At 43.9% G+C, this 18,231-nt stretch overlaps 1 protein-coding gene across 3 annotated transcripts in view; it reads right to left on the reverse strand.

The window, feature by feature from the left end:
- Nucleotides 1-12,129, reverse strand: part of DHDDS (dehydrodolichyl diphosphate synthase subunit) — a 32,301-nt gene extending 20,172 nt beyond the window's left edge. Inside the window, exons 1-6 of one of the 3 annotated variants that reach the window (XM_051988129.1) lie at nucleotides 12,011-12,129; nucleotides 11,016-11,131; nucleotides 6,422-6,538; nucleotides 5,039-5,181; nucleotides 2,656-2,772; nucleotides 1,030-1,131 (exon numbers count right to left, since the gene is read on the reverse strand). In XM_051988129.1, coding sequence (XP_051844089.1) covers nucleotides 1,030-1,131; nucleotides 2,656-2,772; nucleotides 5,039-5,181; nucleotides 6,422-6,538; nucleotides 11,016-11,078 — 542 coding nt within the window. In that variant the 5' untranslated portion in view covers nucleotides 11,079-11,131; nucleotides 12,011-12,129. Of the gene's footprint in view, nucleotides 1-1,029; nucleotides 1,132-2,655; nucleotides 2,773-5,038; nucleotides 5,182-6,421; nucleotides 6,571-11,015; nucleotides 11,132-11,898; nucleotides 11,964-12,010 lie in introns of those variants that run through there. The other 2 variants (XM_051988130.1, XM_051988132.1) reach the window with 2 other exon arrangements.
- Between the last annotated feature and the right edge of the window lie 6,102 nt (nucleotides 12,130-18,231).

Below are 18,231 nucleotides of genomic sequence, written 5' to 3' on the forward strand. Positions count from 1 at the left end.
GATGTGTGACCCTGGGCAATTTTCTTAAGTCCAATAACTTTGCAAAAAATAAATAAATAAATAAATAAAAACAAAAACAAAAACATAGAAGTGCATGGGACAGATAGTCTGAATTAGGGGGGGAAGAATAATGGCCCAAGTGCCAGGTGACTTGAGCACTTCATGTTCCATATGTTATTTCCTCACCTACCAAATAGAGAAGGAAACACGGCCTAGCAAAGGCTGAGGGACTTGGGAGGGCCTGATCTGCATCAGAGCTCTGACTTGTCTTTGGAGAATGGGCAGGAAGCCTGGCAGCCTCTCTGGTCCAACACATTCCCCCAGAAGCTTCCAGTTTCTGTTACAGGTTCAGCCTGTTCCTCCTTAAGCAGCCTGGAGGGGATGGATGGACAATCAGGGATGATAGAAGCGGGCAGTGTTTTTCAATCTAAATGGCATTTACCCAAAGCAGACTCCTAGGAGCCTCTCTCCATGGGGTCAATGACTCCTAAGTGACCCCCAGAAAGCAGGAGGCAGCCTTTTCAACAAACCTCGCCTCTAGTGCAGGCGATTGAGGTTGCCTCTTGACCTGACTCTTTTCATCTCTGCTGGCTTTAAAGTGCCATTTCTGGGCAGATAGGTGGTACTGTGGATAGAGAATCGGCTCTGGAGTCAGGAGGACCTGAGTTAAAATCTGGCTTCAGACACTTAATATTTCCTAGTTGTGTGACAAGTCACAACTCCAACTGCCTTGCCAAAACAACACAAAAATTTAAAAAAAAATTAGCATTATCCCTTTCTTGTAGTTTGGGTAGCAGTGAGTTGGAGACAAGGGGATAAGGAAATCCTGAAGTAGGCGGTGGGTACAGAGACCTTAGCCCAGAAGTGGGTCGGTGACTTCAGAGCTGGAGCCAAGCTGGGGATCCCCCCAAAGCTGCTCTTGTAACACTGGTGGCTGCCAGGTGCAGAGGCTGGCCTGGTGACAGGGGGCTGGCCAAATGCAATGTCTATCCAAAGGGTATATTCCCAACCCCAGATCCCCAGGACTACCTTGGGTCCAGTAAACCTTGCTCTACTCCCCACGCCATTTCTTTCACAGCATTGCTGATTTCATGTCGGGATGTGTAGGCAAAGCAGACATTCAGGAAGCACCTGTAAAGGAGACAAACCAAACTAAATCACTAAGAAGTCAGGAGAGGTGGGAAGTGGGGGTGGGGGAGAGCCTAATATAAAGCAGTTCTCATCTGTAAAGGTCACTTGTCAGCTAGGAAAAACGTTCATTCAAGTTCTTAAACTTTGTTCATTCCCAGAGAAAAGGAGATCTCAAAATTCCAAACTAGATTTTAGCTGTCCCTGGGAATCTGGGAGGAGATCCAGTTGTGGTGGCTGAGGAGAGAGAGTGGGAGAGCAGAAAAGGGGGGGTCTATGATGGGCGGAGCCCCTCCTCTTTTCTAGTTCATTTGGCTCTGCTCAAACTAGGTCTCTGCTAAAGCTCCTGCAATGGTCACCACCCTCCCTGAGAGTCTGGGCTCAGAGGGAGCCAGCATCCGATGAGACCAGCACAGGGGAATGTGCAGGGTCCAGCGTCCAACAGTCATTCTTATAAAGACAGCCTAGTGTAGTGAACAGATCACTGAACTAGGAGTTCAGAGAAACTAAGACTGCTTTCTTTTTGTAGCCTTTTTGTTACTTCACCCATAACGTGATTAAGATTTCGAAACGGCCTTTTCTAACATCCAATGATTCTATGACCTTGTGTAAATTTTAATCCTAAGATTGTACCTGCCCCCCCACACCTGGTTCACCAGGTCACTGACCCTACTTTGGGTCAGTATGGTCTCTGGGAATTGGTAAGTCAAACCTTATGCAAAAGAAAGCCAAACAAATCACTTTTTGATTATCTAAATGCCATTCCCTTCTAAATCTGGGGAGCTATTTGACTTTTTCTACATTAGATCAGGACTCCTCCATGACGGCCTATCACACATCGCTTGTGATACTTGTTCTGAGGCCTCTCATGAAAGAGTAGATTGCGCCATGGGCTTGGAATCTCCAGGACCCCAGTTCAAATCATGTCTCTTAAGCTTCCTACTTTTGTGACCCTGGGCAGTATTGCTGAAACTCCTCCACTCAGCTGCCTCATCTGTAAGATGAGGATAATAATCCCACCTGGATGGTTGTGAGGATCGAATAAAAATGTGTGTAAAATGCTTTGTAAATGTAAGTGAGCTATATAAATGCTATTGTTATTCTTCTTGATATTGTTTTGTGTTTCATCTTGTTTAATTTGTACGTATATCCACACACACACGAGGTGATTTTTGCCTCCTCCTACATATTTCTAAAGAGAATGGTTGTATTCCAAGCAATTATCAACAGGACTAGAGTGAGAAATAGATTCAAGTAGAAGCAGTCTTGGGAATAGAATCTCCTATTCTTCCCCTTTCCTTTTCTCACAACGAAAAAGAGTTTGTGAGCACACTGAGAATAGGACATATTATAAAATGTGAACCCAGCTGTCCTCTTCTCATTCCCTAGACAGACAGACGGGTAGCTCTGAATAATCCAAATCATGAGAAGCCCGTCTGCCCATAACCTTAGGGAGGTCCAGAACAGCTAGTTCTAACAGGGGAGGAGGGGGACACGGAGAGGCTGACTGGGAGCTGAGCTCCTCACTTGTTGTAGTTTCGGGTGGCTTGAACAGCTTTGGCAATCAGCTCTTGGAGGTCAAGGGGCAAGAGCTGAAGATCACCCAGGACTCGGATACACACCCCATGCTTCTCCAGCTTCTCCCTGTGCAGAAATCAAGTCACAAAAATTTATGAAGCAATTAATAGAAAAAAGCATTATGCTAACTAATCACTAGAAACACAAAAGCAAAAACAGCTCCTGCCCTCCTAGATCACCCTTTCTGATACAGAAGGCATGGATCCGTATTAGTCCTTGTAAAAGCCCCTGGTAGAGAAAAACCTGCTGTCTGTTACTGCCCCCACTGCCCATGTGGGGAGTAATGCCTTTTGCACTTTGAATGAAAATTGCCAGAGTGCTGTGTATTCACACATGTGGCCCTACACATCTATACACGTCCTTGTCGCTAGACTGAGGTCTCCACCAAGGCGCAGAAACCATGAGCTTTGGGTTATCAATGCTTCTGCCCTGGCAGAGCTTTGCACACAGTAGGCGCTCCACCTCCTTTCCCAATTCTCTGACCAAACCTTCTCTTCTCAGACAATCCCCTGCTGTGTGATGATTTGGGTAAACCTTTCTCCCTCTCTGGGCCTGTCATTGTCCTCTCTCCAAGCTCTGCAGTCCCCAGGAGAATGGCCAATCCCAGAGAGCAGAACTCACTTTCCATTTTGTATCCGTGTCCCCCCGGGACAGGACCGTGCCTTTGCATCCAGCAGAAGCTGAATAGATGCTTGCAGGATTGAGACTGCAAGCTCCTCAAGAGTCGAAACCACATCAGGCTACTTTCAAACTTTCTCGCTGATCTAGACCTTCAGCTCCCATGCACAACCGGGAAGAAGAGCAGATGGGGCCAGAGGGTTAGGGGCACCTGTTCTCACAGAAGACCACCACCAGGAACCAGGCTCTCTACCTTCCCAAAGTGCAGTGTAATAAATGGAAGATCTGGTTGCAAGTCCCACCCTGCCATTAACTAGTCATATGACTTTTGGCACACTAAGCCTCAGCTTCCTTACCTATTAAATGGACAGAATATTTACAAAGTAGGATCAAATAAGAATAAAAACAAGATCAAATGAAAGAATTCAAGAGAGCCCTTTGCAAACCATAAAGTACTTTAGGTCAAGTACTTATATTATAACCTAAAAAGCATTTCTCAAAGGATGAAGGTAGACCCAAAAACCTTGGGTTTACCATAAACTCTTTTTTTATGTTTCCCTCACCTTAAGTACCATGGAACATAAACACAAGTACAAGCACCAGACAACCTTTTTGCTGGAAAATTGATTCTTCAGATGAAGAAATTTTGCACCTTTTATAAAATGATTTCCTAACACCACTTTTGTTAAGGGTAGCCAATCAGACCAAGGTCAAGGATTAGAAATGATACATCATTTACAAAAGGTCAAATAAATTTAAATGATTTGGTTTTAGCAGTGGTAGTGGTGAATGCATCTCTAAAAGGGTCACTTTTATGAAAATGCTTTTCTATCTTCATTTCTAGGTGGTTGAAGGATCCTTATATTGTATCTATATCATTTTAGGCTGTTAAAAGGATAGAGTACTACTTTCAATCAACATCAATATAATTTATAACTAATTTTTAAAATATTTACAATAGCTAGACATTAAACTCTGAAGCGCTTCTTTCTGGATAGCAACTCTGGAAACAGTTTTTATTTATTTCAAGACTAGGGAACATCCAGCACTCGGGTTGTATAAGGCCTTGTGAAATCATTTGCTGAGGCAACTGTAGGTGATGAGCTGATAGCTAGGTGCAACAATCTCCCACTGCTTTAGTTCTATAAGCTGATAATTTTGTATGGCCTGCAAATGATATCTGAATTATCCAAATGGCCCTTGGCAGAAAAAAAGGCTTCCCAGCCCTAATTTATTTATTTTCTATTTCAGTGTCACCTGGCCACTGGATTACTGGGTGAGCCAAGAGAGGCCAAAGTAGCAGAGATAGTTTTCTTTAAAGCTTGTTTTATGGAGCCTCCTTCTTGGATCTGCCTTGGCTAGAAGCCGCAGACGTTCTGGGCACTCATTCTTCCTGCTTGCCTTCTACTGGCCAGCTGAAGTTCCAAGCCTCAGAGTCAGCCATTCATGCCTGAGCTGCTTTCCTCAACAGTGAAAGAGAAAGGTGTCATTCAAGACTTCTCCCATACTCTCTCCCTGGACCAAACTTTTTATCAAACTGAACTGTCATTACCAAGCTTTTTGTAGGCACCAATTCCCCATGAATTGAGCCTTGGGGTCTTATGCCCATCCCAGGAGGACTCAGGATGTGTGCACAAGATCTCTCACACATACTCTCTAGGAACCTGAGGGACACATGGAATATCCTCCCTCCCCCCGCTGAATGACATCTTACTGTTCTTCCATCAATCGACTAAATTTCTGCCTGGCCAGCTCCATTAGCCCATCCACCTCATTCTTTGAGCGTTTGAAGTTCTCAATGCTGAAGGCATAGACAGTCACCTCTCGGATGCCCAGGTTCAAACACCAGCGCAGGGTCTAAGAAGGGAGAAAGGGAAAGTGCTAGGGACCCTGGGATGGGAGGTTAGAAAATAGACACTCCACATCCTGCCTCATAGTTAAGTGGGATAGAACCTGTGAAGATTACAGAGATGACTACCAAAAAAAATCCATTTATACGACAGGATTCTGGCTTTTGAATCCCTCATTAACTTGCTATGTAACTGTAGGTAAATCATTTAACCTCTATAGAACAGAGGAAGTGATTTCAATCTCACAATTATTGAGGAATGATATTAAAATACAAGAAATAATGATCTACAGCATCATTAACTGTTATGATTCTGGTAGAGAGAGAAGGATCAGTCAGTTACATACTACTCTATATCTGAGAATAAAGCTGGTGTCAGAAGATAAAAAGACTAAAAATGCTCGGAGGCTAAAAGGGATAACTTCCTCATGTCAACAGATGAGGGGATGAGGGGACATAGCTTCCTCTAAACCAAAGCATCTCAAACTGATGCTCAGACTTTTAACACTCCAATGAAAAAAGGACACACACCTGGTTCAGATCCAAAAGAATGGCAGCCACTCTGGGAAGTACCCATAAATGCTTTGCAATAAAAGACAAAACTGAATCTCTTTAATGTCAGGCAGAGGCTGACGTCAAACAAAATTCCAGGAGTTTTAGGAATAAGCTCTCTGCTTCCTCATTCAAGTATAAATCAAGAAAATTCAGGTTTTTATTGTGACGGTCTTCACTGAGGGAGGAAAGCAGACAAGCTGGTTGGCTGGGATTCTTGCCAGCATCCAGGGAGACTGACTCACATAATAATTTCTATTTACATAATCCTAAGCAAGAATCCTTCTTTCGACAGCTGGAGGCTGCTGGTGGCATGGTGGATAAAGCACCAAGATCACAAGGGGACCCGAGTTCAAATCTAGCCTTTGAAACTTACTAGTTTTGGGACCCTAGCCTAATCTGTGTCTACCTCAGTCTCCTTATCTGTAAAATGGAGGAAGAGGATCCTAATGGAAACTCCCTCACAAGGTTGTTGTGAGGTTCAGATGAGATAATTTCTGCAAAGTGTCGAGCACAAGTCGAGCCCAAGGTCTCGCATCAGGCACCCAGGCAGCGGTCCTTTCCCCTCCCACCTGTACCTGGGCAGAGAAGCCCCTGCAGTAAAGACCAAAGACTAAGGGTCCTAAGGACTAAAGGTCAAACAGTCTGATGTGAATGTTGATGTACACAAGCATTGCCCGGGGCACTGCCTCCCACCTCAGCCAATTTATTGAAGCCCTGCGTATGGCCCTCCTGGCGTTCCACTTGGCACTTCTGGGCGTAGCGGCGGTTTCCGTCCATGATGAATGCAATGTGCTTTGGCATCGGGCCTGCCTATGGGGGCAAGAGAGACATCATGTGCAGGCCTGTGGCAAGAGAGAAGCCGGGAGGGAGGAAGATGCTCATTCCCAAGCTAACAGGGACTGAGCAGTATGAAAGCCTAAGAATCCAGACCACTCCCACCTCCTCCCAGCTCCCAGAGTGCCCACGAAAGTGTTGTGGAAAAGTATTCCAGAGGAAAGGTAGGAAAACTAGTAACAGAAACTAGCCCCTCTCTTTCCTTTCTCATCAAGAAATTAGAGTGACTCCATATTGCCCCCATGATCAATTTAGTAGAGTCTAAGCTCTCAAAGAGACTGTTTTCCATTTCATCTTGATATCCTAATTGCCTAACCTGGTGTCTTTTTTCATTATAATTGTTCTTTTCTTTTCTTTTTTTTTTTTTTTTTACATTTCCAGTTCCAAATTCTGTTGCTGCAGCCCCACCCCCACTCACTGAAAAAGCCAGCTCTATAACATGAAGCCATGAACACAGAGCACGAACATCACTGACTGAAGAAATGATTCTTAGATTGTAACCTTGACTTCTTTTACCTGTTGGTGAGTTTGCAGCTGCTCTTCCCAGGTTATCTCAAGCCCAGCCTCCACACACTTCTCTGTATTGCCCTCACACCAGCCAAACCAATCTATTTGCTGTCACTAACTACAGATATCCCCAAACTTTTCCAAAAAATTTTCCCCCATTTCAAGTGCCAAGGGCAGGAGCAGTAGGGAAGGAAGGGGAAAGAGTGGCGACAGTAACGTTAACAAACAGCATTAGTCATACATTTAGGGCCTGAAGGAAGCTTCACATCCAACCCCCTCATTTTACAAATAAGGAAATTGAGGTCCAGACCAGTTCTAGTTACCTTACCTAAGTCATACAGGGAGTTAAGTGGCAGGGCAAGGATTAGCAGCCTAATCACCTGACTCTGATGTCCCCTGCTGTCCTCACAAAAAGAATAATCCAAATCTTATGGAGATTGGAATGAAAACAGCAATTGGCTTAAAGCTCTATCTCCTAGATGTTGGAGAACATTCTACCCTTGGGGTAATCTTGCTAACAACAACACTAAAAAAAAGGTACTATATATTGTATTCCTCATTAATGATAACTATTCCAAGAATTAATGAATTCAATGGCATGGTGACTTCCTCTAACAAAAACTGTTCTCAATTCTCTTTAAACCTTTAGGAGGCTGCTGAATGCTTTAAAAAAAAAAAAAGTTGTGGCTAAAAAACAATTTATGATCAAATTTTGAGAAATCTGTCTGATCTCTGCTAGGCTGGTCTTTTAGCAGACTTTCTTGGTCAGCAGAAACTGAGCAAAGCTTCAATCCTGCTCTGATAAGTCACAGAAGAACCTTACTAGAGGAACAAGAGCTAATATAACCATTTCGATGAGCAATTAAAGTATTATTATTGTCAATTTATATAGAGAACAACCAAGGTTTGGCAAAGTTGCTTCTCTACCATTCTTCCTTCACCCCATATATCTGAAATCCTTTTAGGCCTATAGCAAATCATCTTTCATAAAGTGTCACTACCCATTCTTCCAACCTTTCCCCATTTTCATCATCATAGCTTGTTTAAACATGTCAGGTTAGAGTCGTTTTAGTTGTATGCCATATTTTTCTCTTATGTCTATTCTTTCTTCAAGACCAAACTCAAAATATGACTTCTTTAGGAAGGCTTCCAAGATGGAACCTTCTCTTTACCTTTACCATTTTTAAGTCACTTCTGCAAGAACCAGCATTAATGCTATATTCAAAATTAAATAAATTCAAAATTTGTTTGTTTGACTTGCCCAATAGAATTTAAAAAGCAAACTCAAGAAGTAGAATAAGCTATAATTAGTATAGCACTAAGTACACAATAAATGATTAATTGTTTTATCCTTTCAATCAAGTCCTATTCCTGTAACTTCCTTAAGGCCATGCCAATGACCCTGAGGCCCCACACCAAACTGGAAGAGCTTGAAGGATGGGCATGAGCATACAATGTATGTCTGTTCTCTGAGTGCTAACCTGGTTAAGTAGAGATTCATTGCTAGAGGGCTGGGCAAGCAAATGATAAAAGTTTTATCACAGAAATTCATGAAGATCTAACTAAGGTGTGGAAGAGTTGTATTCCAACTGGGTGAAAGAACCAACATCAATTAAATTCTTCAATATTTCAAAATAACTTATTCATTAAAAGATATTCAATATTTCAAGGTGCAAAATGGGAAGAAACTTCAAGATATGAACAGAAATTTTCAGATGAAGAAAAAAGCATCTATAGTCATATGAAAAAAAGGCTCTAAATCACTACTGATTAGAGAAATGAAAATTAAAACAATTCACACCTCTCAAATTGTCTAAGATGACAAGAAAAGTTAAAGATAAATGTTGGGAAAACTGGGACACTAATACATTGTTGGTGGAATTGTGAAATGATCCAGCCATTCTAGAGAATAATTTAAAACTATGCCCAAAGTGTTATCAAACTGTGCATACATTTTGACCCAGTAGTGCTACTAGTGGGTTGGTATCCCAAGGAAATCTTAAAAGATAAAAAAGGACCTACATGTGCAAAAACATTTGTAGCAGCTCTTTTTGTAGTGACAAGGAACTGGAAAACGAGTAGAGGCCCATCAACTGGAGAATGGCTGATTAAGTTATGGTATTTGAAAGTAATGGAATGTTATTGTTCTATTAAAAAAAATGATGAACGAACTGATTTTAGAAATGTCTGGAAAAATTTACATGAACTGATGCTGAGCAAAACAAGGAGAACCAGGAGTAAGTAGATTGTACATAATATCGGCAAGAATGTTCAGTGACCAAAGGACTTGGCTCTTCTCATTGGTTCAGTGATCCAAGATAATCCCAATAAACTTTGGATGGAAAATACCATCTGCATCCAAAGAGAGAACTTTGTAAACTGAATGTAAATCAACACATGCTATACTCATTTTTCTTTTTTTCTCTTGTGGTTTTTCCCTTTTGTCCTGATTTTTCTCTCCCAACGTGATTTACAAGGAAATGTGTTTAAAAATAAATGTATTGAGGGGGAGGAGAGGAAGGGGAGGAAAGAAACTAACTGTCTGAATTCTTAAGTCTGCCTCTAGGAACCAACAGTAGCTGGAATGAATGCAAGGGGAAAAGAACTAATCTGAGAGCTGGGACCCTGGGCTTCTAATCTTGATCCTACTCATGCCTGAGATAAGTAACCTATAGATTCATAGGATAAAGAGGGAGAATCCATCTAATCAAAACACTGTTCAATTCTCCTCATGTTACAAACTCATCTTCCTGAGTTCAAATCTGGTCTCAGACACTTAGTGTGCGACTCTGGGCAAATCACTTTACCCTGCTTGCCTCAGTTTACTCATCTGTTAAATGAGCAGGAGAATAAAACAGCAAATCACTCCAGTATTTTTGCCAAGAAAACCTCAAAGGAGATCATGAAGACTCAGACATGACTGGAAAGAACAACATGCTTCCACAACCATACCCAAGCGCCTTTCTAAATTAACCTTTAACTTCTTTCAAAGATTTTGCCAACCAGAGGAATCTAAAGATACATTTGTAAAAACAATAGCACAACAACAAAAACCAACAGCCCTAGCTTCCAAGCCGAAAAGTCCCGAGCTGAAGCCCCACGGCCCATGCTGGGTTCAGCAAATGTCCTCAGAGCACAAACTGTAAAGCTGACAGAAGATTATTTAAGGATGAGGCTGCCGGAGGACTTTCAGTCTGATGGTTTTCTCCCCTTGTGCTATGATAGACTGCCACTGCACTCCCCTTCACCAGCACCCCCACCCCTCACCTTCCGTAGCACTGAGTAAGGCTGAGCTTAAGGGGCTCGAGTTTGGCTGGGACAGAGACTACAAGGAGCCGGCCCGCGCTCCTTCTGCCTCGAGCAGAGCCTGAGCTGACGTCAGTGATCGCCCTCCCTCTCCCGCCCTCCCACAGAGGCAAGGTGTGTGTGGTTGCTGCCACTGTGCCCCCAGTGCTACAGGCGGCGTCCAAGCACGGCTGACATGACGTCACAGGAATTATGCCCTAAGAAATGAAGCCATGGTCTCAGAGGAGCCTTGGGAAGACTTGGATAAAACGATGCCGAGGAAAGCAAGAGAACAACAGCTACAGCCACGACACTAAAATGAAAGACTGCAGAACTCTCATCAGTGAAATGACCTGCGAACAAATGCTGGGTCAGGGGGCCCACCTTCTGACCGCAGGGACTCAGGATGCAAAAACAAACATGGCCAAAAAGAGACTTATTTTTGTTTGTGCATATTTCTGACAAGAATCTTGTTTTTCTTTTTTTTAATTAATGGGGGAGGAGTAAGAAAGTAACTACTAATTGAAAAACATTTAGTTAAAATAAGTGTCAATAAAAATTAGTCGTATCCCCTGTTGAAGCTGGGAAGAATGTCCTCATTAAGAATACACTGCCTATATAACAGCCTACTTAAGGGCATGTGGCCTACCCTTTTTCTTACCTTAATGATGTTGGCACAGAAGCGCTCTAAGAGAGTAAGCTCTCCTTCCTTGATCCACGACATGGTCTCTGGCACTTCAGGAAACCAGGCCTGGTTCTCCTGAGACGGAGAAGCACCTGGGAAAAGTTGACACAATCAATAAGAAGTTCCAGGATCTGATCTAGGCCCTCCAGGGGACACTGACTTTTCTTGTTCCTTGGAAACTAGGGAAGAGCCAGAAATAAATGCCCCAGCCGGAGATGATCTTATCAGGCCCAGGCCTTGTCCAACCTTCCACCCCGGAGTTACAGGGCATCCCAGTATGGGACACACGAGGAAGAGACCGTAACAGTGCCGAGGGCAGCTGGGCAGAGAGCCCCAGCCTGCCGGCAGGAGGGGGCGTCTTCCAGTTCAAACCCAGCCTCAGACATTTCCTAGCTGGGCGACTCTGGACAAGTCACTTCTCCCGTCTGCCTCAGTTTCCTCCTCTGTAAATGAGCTGGAGAAGGAAGCAGCCAACCCTTGCAGCATCTCTGCCAAAAAAACTCCAAATGGGGTGGGGGGCGGGGACATGTAAAGAGGGGGATCAAGCAGAGTCGGATTTGACTCCAACAGTAACCTCGGATACTCTTCCCACTATCCCACCCACTCCCTCAAAACCAAGTGAACGCCACTAAGTGGTCTCTCCCTTGCCCCTCCCACACCCAAAGGAGCCCCCTCCTCTCTTCTCCTTCCCCTCCCTTTCTCCACACCCAATAAGAGCTTTTCCCTCTCTTCTCCCCCCACCCCATTCCTTCCCCTCGAGGGATTCCCTCTTCTCTTCCCCCTCCTTCTCCAAGTTAGCCCCCTCCTTTCTTCCCCCCTTCCGTAGCTTTTCTGTCCCTCCGCTCCCAGTACCCCTGACCTTAGAGACCCTCCTGCCTTCCTCGCTCGGTCTTCCTTTCTCCCCAGCATGTTCCTCCTCGCCCGTTCCCTCCCCCTCCCTCCCCCAGTCCTCCTTGGGCCCAACGCTCCACCTGGGGGGCCCTGCCCTCCTCAACGCTGGCCGTTGGCCCGGCGGTGCTCCGGCAGGGACCTTTAGCGATCTCAGAGGGAGGCCGGTACTTCCTAAGAGCTCGTCGCCAGAAGAATACGTCATCGCCAGCCGCCAGGACTCTCCCCCTCCTCCCCTATATGCCTTCGTGTCGCAATCTCGTAGCCTCCGGGAAAGGGCTTGAAGCTACGCATGCGTACAATGAGGAGCCCGCTCGCCTCGGATTGCTCGCTGTTTGGAGCGTACCACTGGGACTTGAAGGGGGGATGACGTTCCCGCTGTCTGAGGACGAGACCACGTAGACTAGGAAGGGGAATTTGGGTCTGAGGGAGTCCTGATCCCTAGGGCAGCAGCTGGGAGAGTAAGAGTAGGGTTCTATGCAGCGCCCGGCGGGGCGGAGGGGGGAAAGGGGGCTGGGAGAGATCTGGGCACAGAGACCTATAACGGCAGTGCCTTGGGGTGGGAAAAGACGGGGAAAGACACAGAGCTAGAACATTCTCCAATGTTAAATGGTCAGAGAACGTGAACGGTTTTCGGTTAAGACCATTTTTGCCCATACGAAAAAATGCTCTAAATCACCATTGATCAGAGAAGTGCAAACTAAGACAATGCTTAGGAACCGTTTCATACCTCTCAGACTGGCTAGAATGACAGGGAAAGACAATGATGAATGTTGGAAGGGATGCGGGAAAACGGGGACACTGATGCATTGTTGGTGGAGTTGTGAACGGATCCAACCGTTCTGGAGAGCGATCTGGAATTATCCCTAAAAAGTTATCAAACTGTGCATACCCTTTGACCCAGCAGTGTTTCTACTGGGCTTATACCCCAAAGAGATCTTAAAGAAGGGAAAGGAACCTGTATGTGCCAAAATGTTTGTGGCAGCCCTGTTTGTAGTGGCCAGAAACTGGAAAATGAATGGATGCCCATCAATTGGAGAATGGCTGGGTAAATTGTGGTATATGAATGTGATGGAATATTATTGTTCTGTAAGAAATGACCAGCAGGAGGATTCCAGAAAGTCCTGGAGAGACTCACATGGACTAATGCTGAGGGAAATGAGCAGGACCTGGAGATCATTATATACCTCAACAACAATACTATATGAGGATCAATTCTGATGGACCTGGCCATCCTCAGCAATGAGATGACTTAGGCCACTTCCAGCAGTCTTGTGATGGAGAGAGCCATCTGCACCTAGAGAGAGGCCTATGGGACTGAGCGTGGCTCACAACACAGTATTTTCACTTTTTTTGTTGTTTGCTTTTTGTTTTCTTTCTCATTTTTTCTCCTTTTTGATCTGATTTTTCTTGCACAGCTTAATTGTGAAAATATATGTAGAAGAATTGCACACTTAACCTACTGGATTGCTTGCCATCTAGGGGAGGGGGTGGGGGATAGGGATGGAGAAAGAAAATTACAACAGGATTTTGCAAGGGTGAGTGTTGAAACTCTGTGTGTGTGTGTGTTTATATATATATATATGTAATATATATATATTTTTTTTTCCCCTGAGGCAATTAGGGTTAAGTGACTTGCGCAGGGTCACACAGCTAGGAAGTGTTAAGTGTTTCAAGCCAGATCAGGTCCTCCTGACTTCAGGGCTGGTGCTCTATCCACTGCGCCACCTAGCTGCCCCTATGTATATATTTTGAAAACCAAAAGCTTTTAAAAAAAAAAACAAAAAACCAAAAGGATTGTACATGTATAACTCATATCAGATTGCCTGCTGTCTTGGGGAGGGAGAAACTCAAAATCTTACAAAAATGAATGTTGAAAACTATCTTTACATATATTTGGAAAATTAAAATACCATTGAGGGAAAAAAAAGCCCCAGCTAGAAAGGTCCTTAGACCAAAGAGTCAGAATGGAGAGGGCCTTAGAATGTGTGATGTCAGAGCAGGGAGGAGCCCCCTTAGAACACAGAATAACAGTTGAGAGGGCCCTTACAACATGGAATGAGGGAGCTTGAAAGCGCCTTAGAAACAGAGGGAAACAAGTATTTATTAAGTGCCTACTATGTACTGGATTTTCCTGATTCCTGAGCTAGAAGTGATTTTCCATAGAGAGAGTTATGTGGCACAGTAGTTAAGAGTGCTAGGCCTGGAGTTAGGAAAGATAAGAGTTCCACCTTAAGACACTTACTACCTGTGTAATTAACACTTGACAAATTACTTAACTACTGCTTGTCTCAGTTTCCTCATCTCTAAAACAGGTATAATAATAATACCCACCTTCCAAAGCAGTAGTGAGAATCAAGTGAGATTTTTGTAAAATGGTTAACACTGCTTGTGGCACTTAGAAAGTGCTTAATAAATGCTTGTTTCTTCCCTTCTTCTTCTTAGAATATAAAATGTCAGCTACCTCCCATGTTAGATTAAGGGTCAGAATTGATTTTTTAATTTCAGTTAGAAATTGACTCAAAAGGAACAACAGCAGATGGGTCATTAGATTTATTTTTATTTTTTTTTATTAGGTTTGTTTTTAATCAGAGGGTTGGAGACACCAGAATCATAAACTGATCAGAGCAAGAAAGATCCTTAAGATCATAAAGGATAAAATGATTTACTCAGAATCATCCTCCAAGCTTATGTCTGGTTTGGGACTAGAAGCTCAAAGTCCTACCAGCAGGCCCAGTCATCTTTCCAATAGACAGGCCACTCAGGTTCTAAGAACAATGACTTTCAAGTTTTAATTAATTCAAGAAAAGAAAAAGAGGAGAAAGTGCATTCAAATAAATATCCATGTCATTTATGTGCTTTTGTAGACAGAGTCTGATAGTATTTTTCTAAAAGTTTAAAGGATGCTTTCATTTAAAAAATTACTTCATATAATCTTCCTCATTATCAGTCCATCAAAATTATAGGAAGGAAAACCATTTTGAGCAAGTCTGACAATGTTTTTTTTTTTTTTTAACATTTTGATAACTATTTCAATATAATTCATTTCCCTTGTAATTCCACATATTTTATAATTTAAAAACAGTATTTTGAAAAGCCTTACCACATTGCTGAAGGATTCCTTGACATAACATCTTTAAATAAAAGCTAATAAAAAGTTAAGGACTCCTATCTTAGAGGAGGAAATAAGGTGGTTAGTGCAAGAATTGGAATGAGGAGATCTGGGTCAATCCTCGACAAGGACACCCACTGGCTGTGACCTTAGCAACTTATTCAATCTCAATTTCCTCATCCCGAGAGTAAGGACAATAAGAATATCTGTCAAAGTTGATGTGGGTTCATTTATTTAAACCCCTATAAATGTGAGCCATGATTCAGCCCTCTGGACCCTGTATTAGTCTGAAGAAAATTTCCCTTGGGTCATGTGGATCGACAAGACTGAAGCAGATTGGAAATTATTTCTATCACATACTCTTTCTTCTAAATTGGGACTGATATGTCAGGGCAAGACAGGCTTTTCTAAAGCTCTCTTGTTCCTTGTTCCATTTCCAACATCCTGACTCTTAAATGTCAGTTTTGACATTCGACTCAATTCAGCTCCTAAAGAGGACACAAAAGGTTAGTCTGAGCACTGGAGTGGAAATGGGGAAATGGTTCTTTGAACCCCTCTTTGGATGAGGACTCCTGAGTGAGAGGATTTGATACTATGGAAGCTGTTGACATGCCATTCTACGGGATCCTCCGAAAGACACTCCTCTTTTATTTTCTTCCCCCTCCTCCCGAATATTTACAAAATGTTTTTAGAAGGTTCTTTCTGAACACAAAAAGCATTAGATAATCAGGCTTGCCCCTTCTGATCCTGTGACCTATAAGAACAAAGATTTCTGAATCGGGCTGGGGGGTGGTATGTTGGAGAAATCATGGGCTCATCTTCATTCTAGCGTAGGTCCCTTTCACTTCTTTATATACCCTCACTTGTCACTTTACTCAACCGGTGGCCGATTCTTCTTGCCTCAGTTTCCCCAGCTTCAGGCTTTCAAACCTCCCTCCCTGGGGAGTTGGGTAGGACTGTTAATTAATGACGGTTTGTAAAGGTCTTTGAGGGAGAAGGCGCCAGGAGCTGGACAAAGTGTTATTAGGGTCTCATGCCCCGAGCTGTGGCCCCAGCCTTTCATCCCAGCCAGGGGCACAGGCGACCCCATTCTCATGCATGCCAAATCCTTAATCCTCTCCTGAATGTGGCAGCTTCCAAGAGGCCTGAACCAGAAACAAAAATCTGCTGTAATTAGGTGCAAGAGGACTGGACTTTAAAGATTCAGTCCTAATAAGCTAAGACTAGTCAGTAACTTAAGTGCTCCTCTCTTAGGGCCCCAGCTTCCCCAGCTTAGAGGAAGCAGCAAAGGATGGGGGGTGGAGAGTGGGAGGCGGTGAAATTTCCCGGGGGAAAGGAGAAAAACTGCCCAAAAGTCTGATAAGAAAGAGACAGCAGAGGCTCTCAGTACCAATAAGTCTTTATTCATTGTATTTTCCCAGGGTGGAAGGGGGGGAAGAGGGAGAAGGGGGAGGGGGTTAGCATGTGTCACAAAACAAGATAGAGGAGGGAAGGGAAAGGAAGAAGCCCTAACTGCAAAGTATCAAACACAATTGCCCCAAGATCAGGGCGCTGCCCAAGGGGGGCTTGGTCTCCAGCAGCTCAGGAATGAGGGCAAAGGAGGGGAGGAAAAAGACACAGATTAAGACAATCATCCTCTTTCCCTCCTCCTTCCCTTCCTCCCTTCATATAAATTCAAGAATTTCACAAAAAGCTTTGGTTTCTAGCAGTAAACATGGAGTTACATTCGTCCGTCTCCTATAAGACAATCTTGTGGCCACTTTGAAAAGAATTTCTTGCACCAACAGAAAAGAGATCCTTGGCGGGGTACTTGGGTATACATTCATTTCCCTTCTCCAGGTCTCCCACCGATCCTGCCCTTCCCAGTCCTCCCTCAGGATCCCTCCAAAGGCTGCCATTGCTGCATGAACTGGGCTCGAGCTCCAAATAATCAAGTAAACATTTGGTAAGTCTCCTACATTCCTCACCCACAAGAGGGTTTTGACAGTGGGTTTCTGGTTCCCTGGATTTTTTTTTTTTTTTTGGCAGAAATCTGTGGAGGCATCTGGGAAAACAGATGTAATTTGGGGGGGGGATATCAAGTGATTAGCAAGACTTGAAAGTCTGGGCTTTGGGACCTAATTGATGGCAGAGGAGAAAAACAGAAGCCATCTGAAACCTTGGAGAGGAGGAACCAACCAAGTCCTGGTTTCAAGATCTCTGTTTGCCTGGTGCAGAATCCCTTTGACAAGAGATGTTTTGGCTATTTTCTTTTCAATACAAAAAAAAAAGTTTGTAAACAATAAAAACCCCAAGGGAAGGTGGAGAAAGATCGACAGCATATTTACACAGACTAGCCCACCTAGCAATCACCAAATCAGCAACTTGTGAAGCCCTATACAGCTCAGACACAAAAACTAGAGGGGGAAATTGAGGGGCAAGGGGGGCATGCAGCATTTGGAGGAGCCAAGAAACCCGGATCAGACTCCATTGTCACCCAGTGCCTTCTATTGCATTTGCCCTATTTCAGCACACAGTCAGTGAGGTAGGTTTGGACAGATCTCCCAGCAGCATTCACCAAATCCCTTTTCTCCCTCGGCTGCTACTTTACCACTGAGGCACTGACAGCAAAGCAGGAAACTATGCTGACTTTCAGGCCCCTGAAATGTCCTGCATACAGACACCTAGCCACAAGGCCCTGTGCTTGAGACACACCAGAGGAGAAAAGAAAGTCCAGCATTTTAAGGGTTAAAGATCAGGCGTTTATGATCTGTCAAACCTGCCCTTCTTCTGGGCAGTTTGATGGGAAGAGTACAGAGAGAGGGGTGATTTCATTGAACTCAAACGTCCCCAGGTCTAAGATACATCTCCATTTCCCTTTCCTGCCTGGCTTAGTCTCACACTCACACCCACCTTTCTGCAGAATAATGATGGCTCAACTGTTTGCAAGATAGATGTGGGGTGCGGTAGGACAAAAGTTCCAAGCCTCATGCCTGGAAGCTATTTGACTGTACTTCAAAAGGGTGACAAGTCAGGGCAGAAATCCTTCCCACCAATGCCTCAAGCCTGCTAGCTGGCTCACCTCCATCAAGTTCTCTCTCTCTCTGTTCCCAGCACTCACTGGGATAAACCTTCTCTCCTTGTGTATGCCCACAAGATGCCCCATTACAATCAACCCTCTCTTCCCCTATCTAAGGATTTTAAGGAGAGACA

This window comes from Antechinus flavipes, chromosome 3, assembly GCF_016432865.1.
Source record: "Antechinus flavipes isolate AdamAnt ecotype Samford, QLD, Australia chromosome 3, AdamAnt_v2, whole genome shotgun sequence".
NCBI classification, from domain to species: domain Eukaryota; kingdom Metazoa; phylum Chordata; class Mammalia; order Dasyuromorphia; family Dasyuridae; genus Antechinus; species Antechinus flavipes.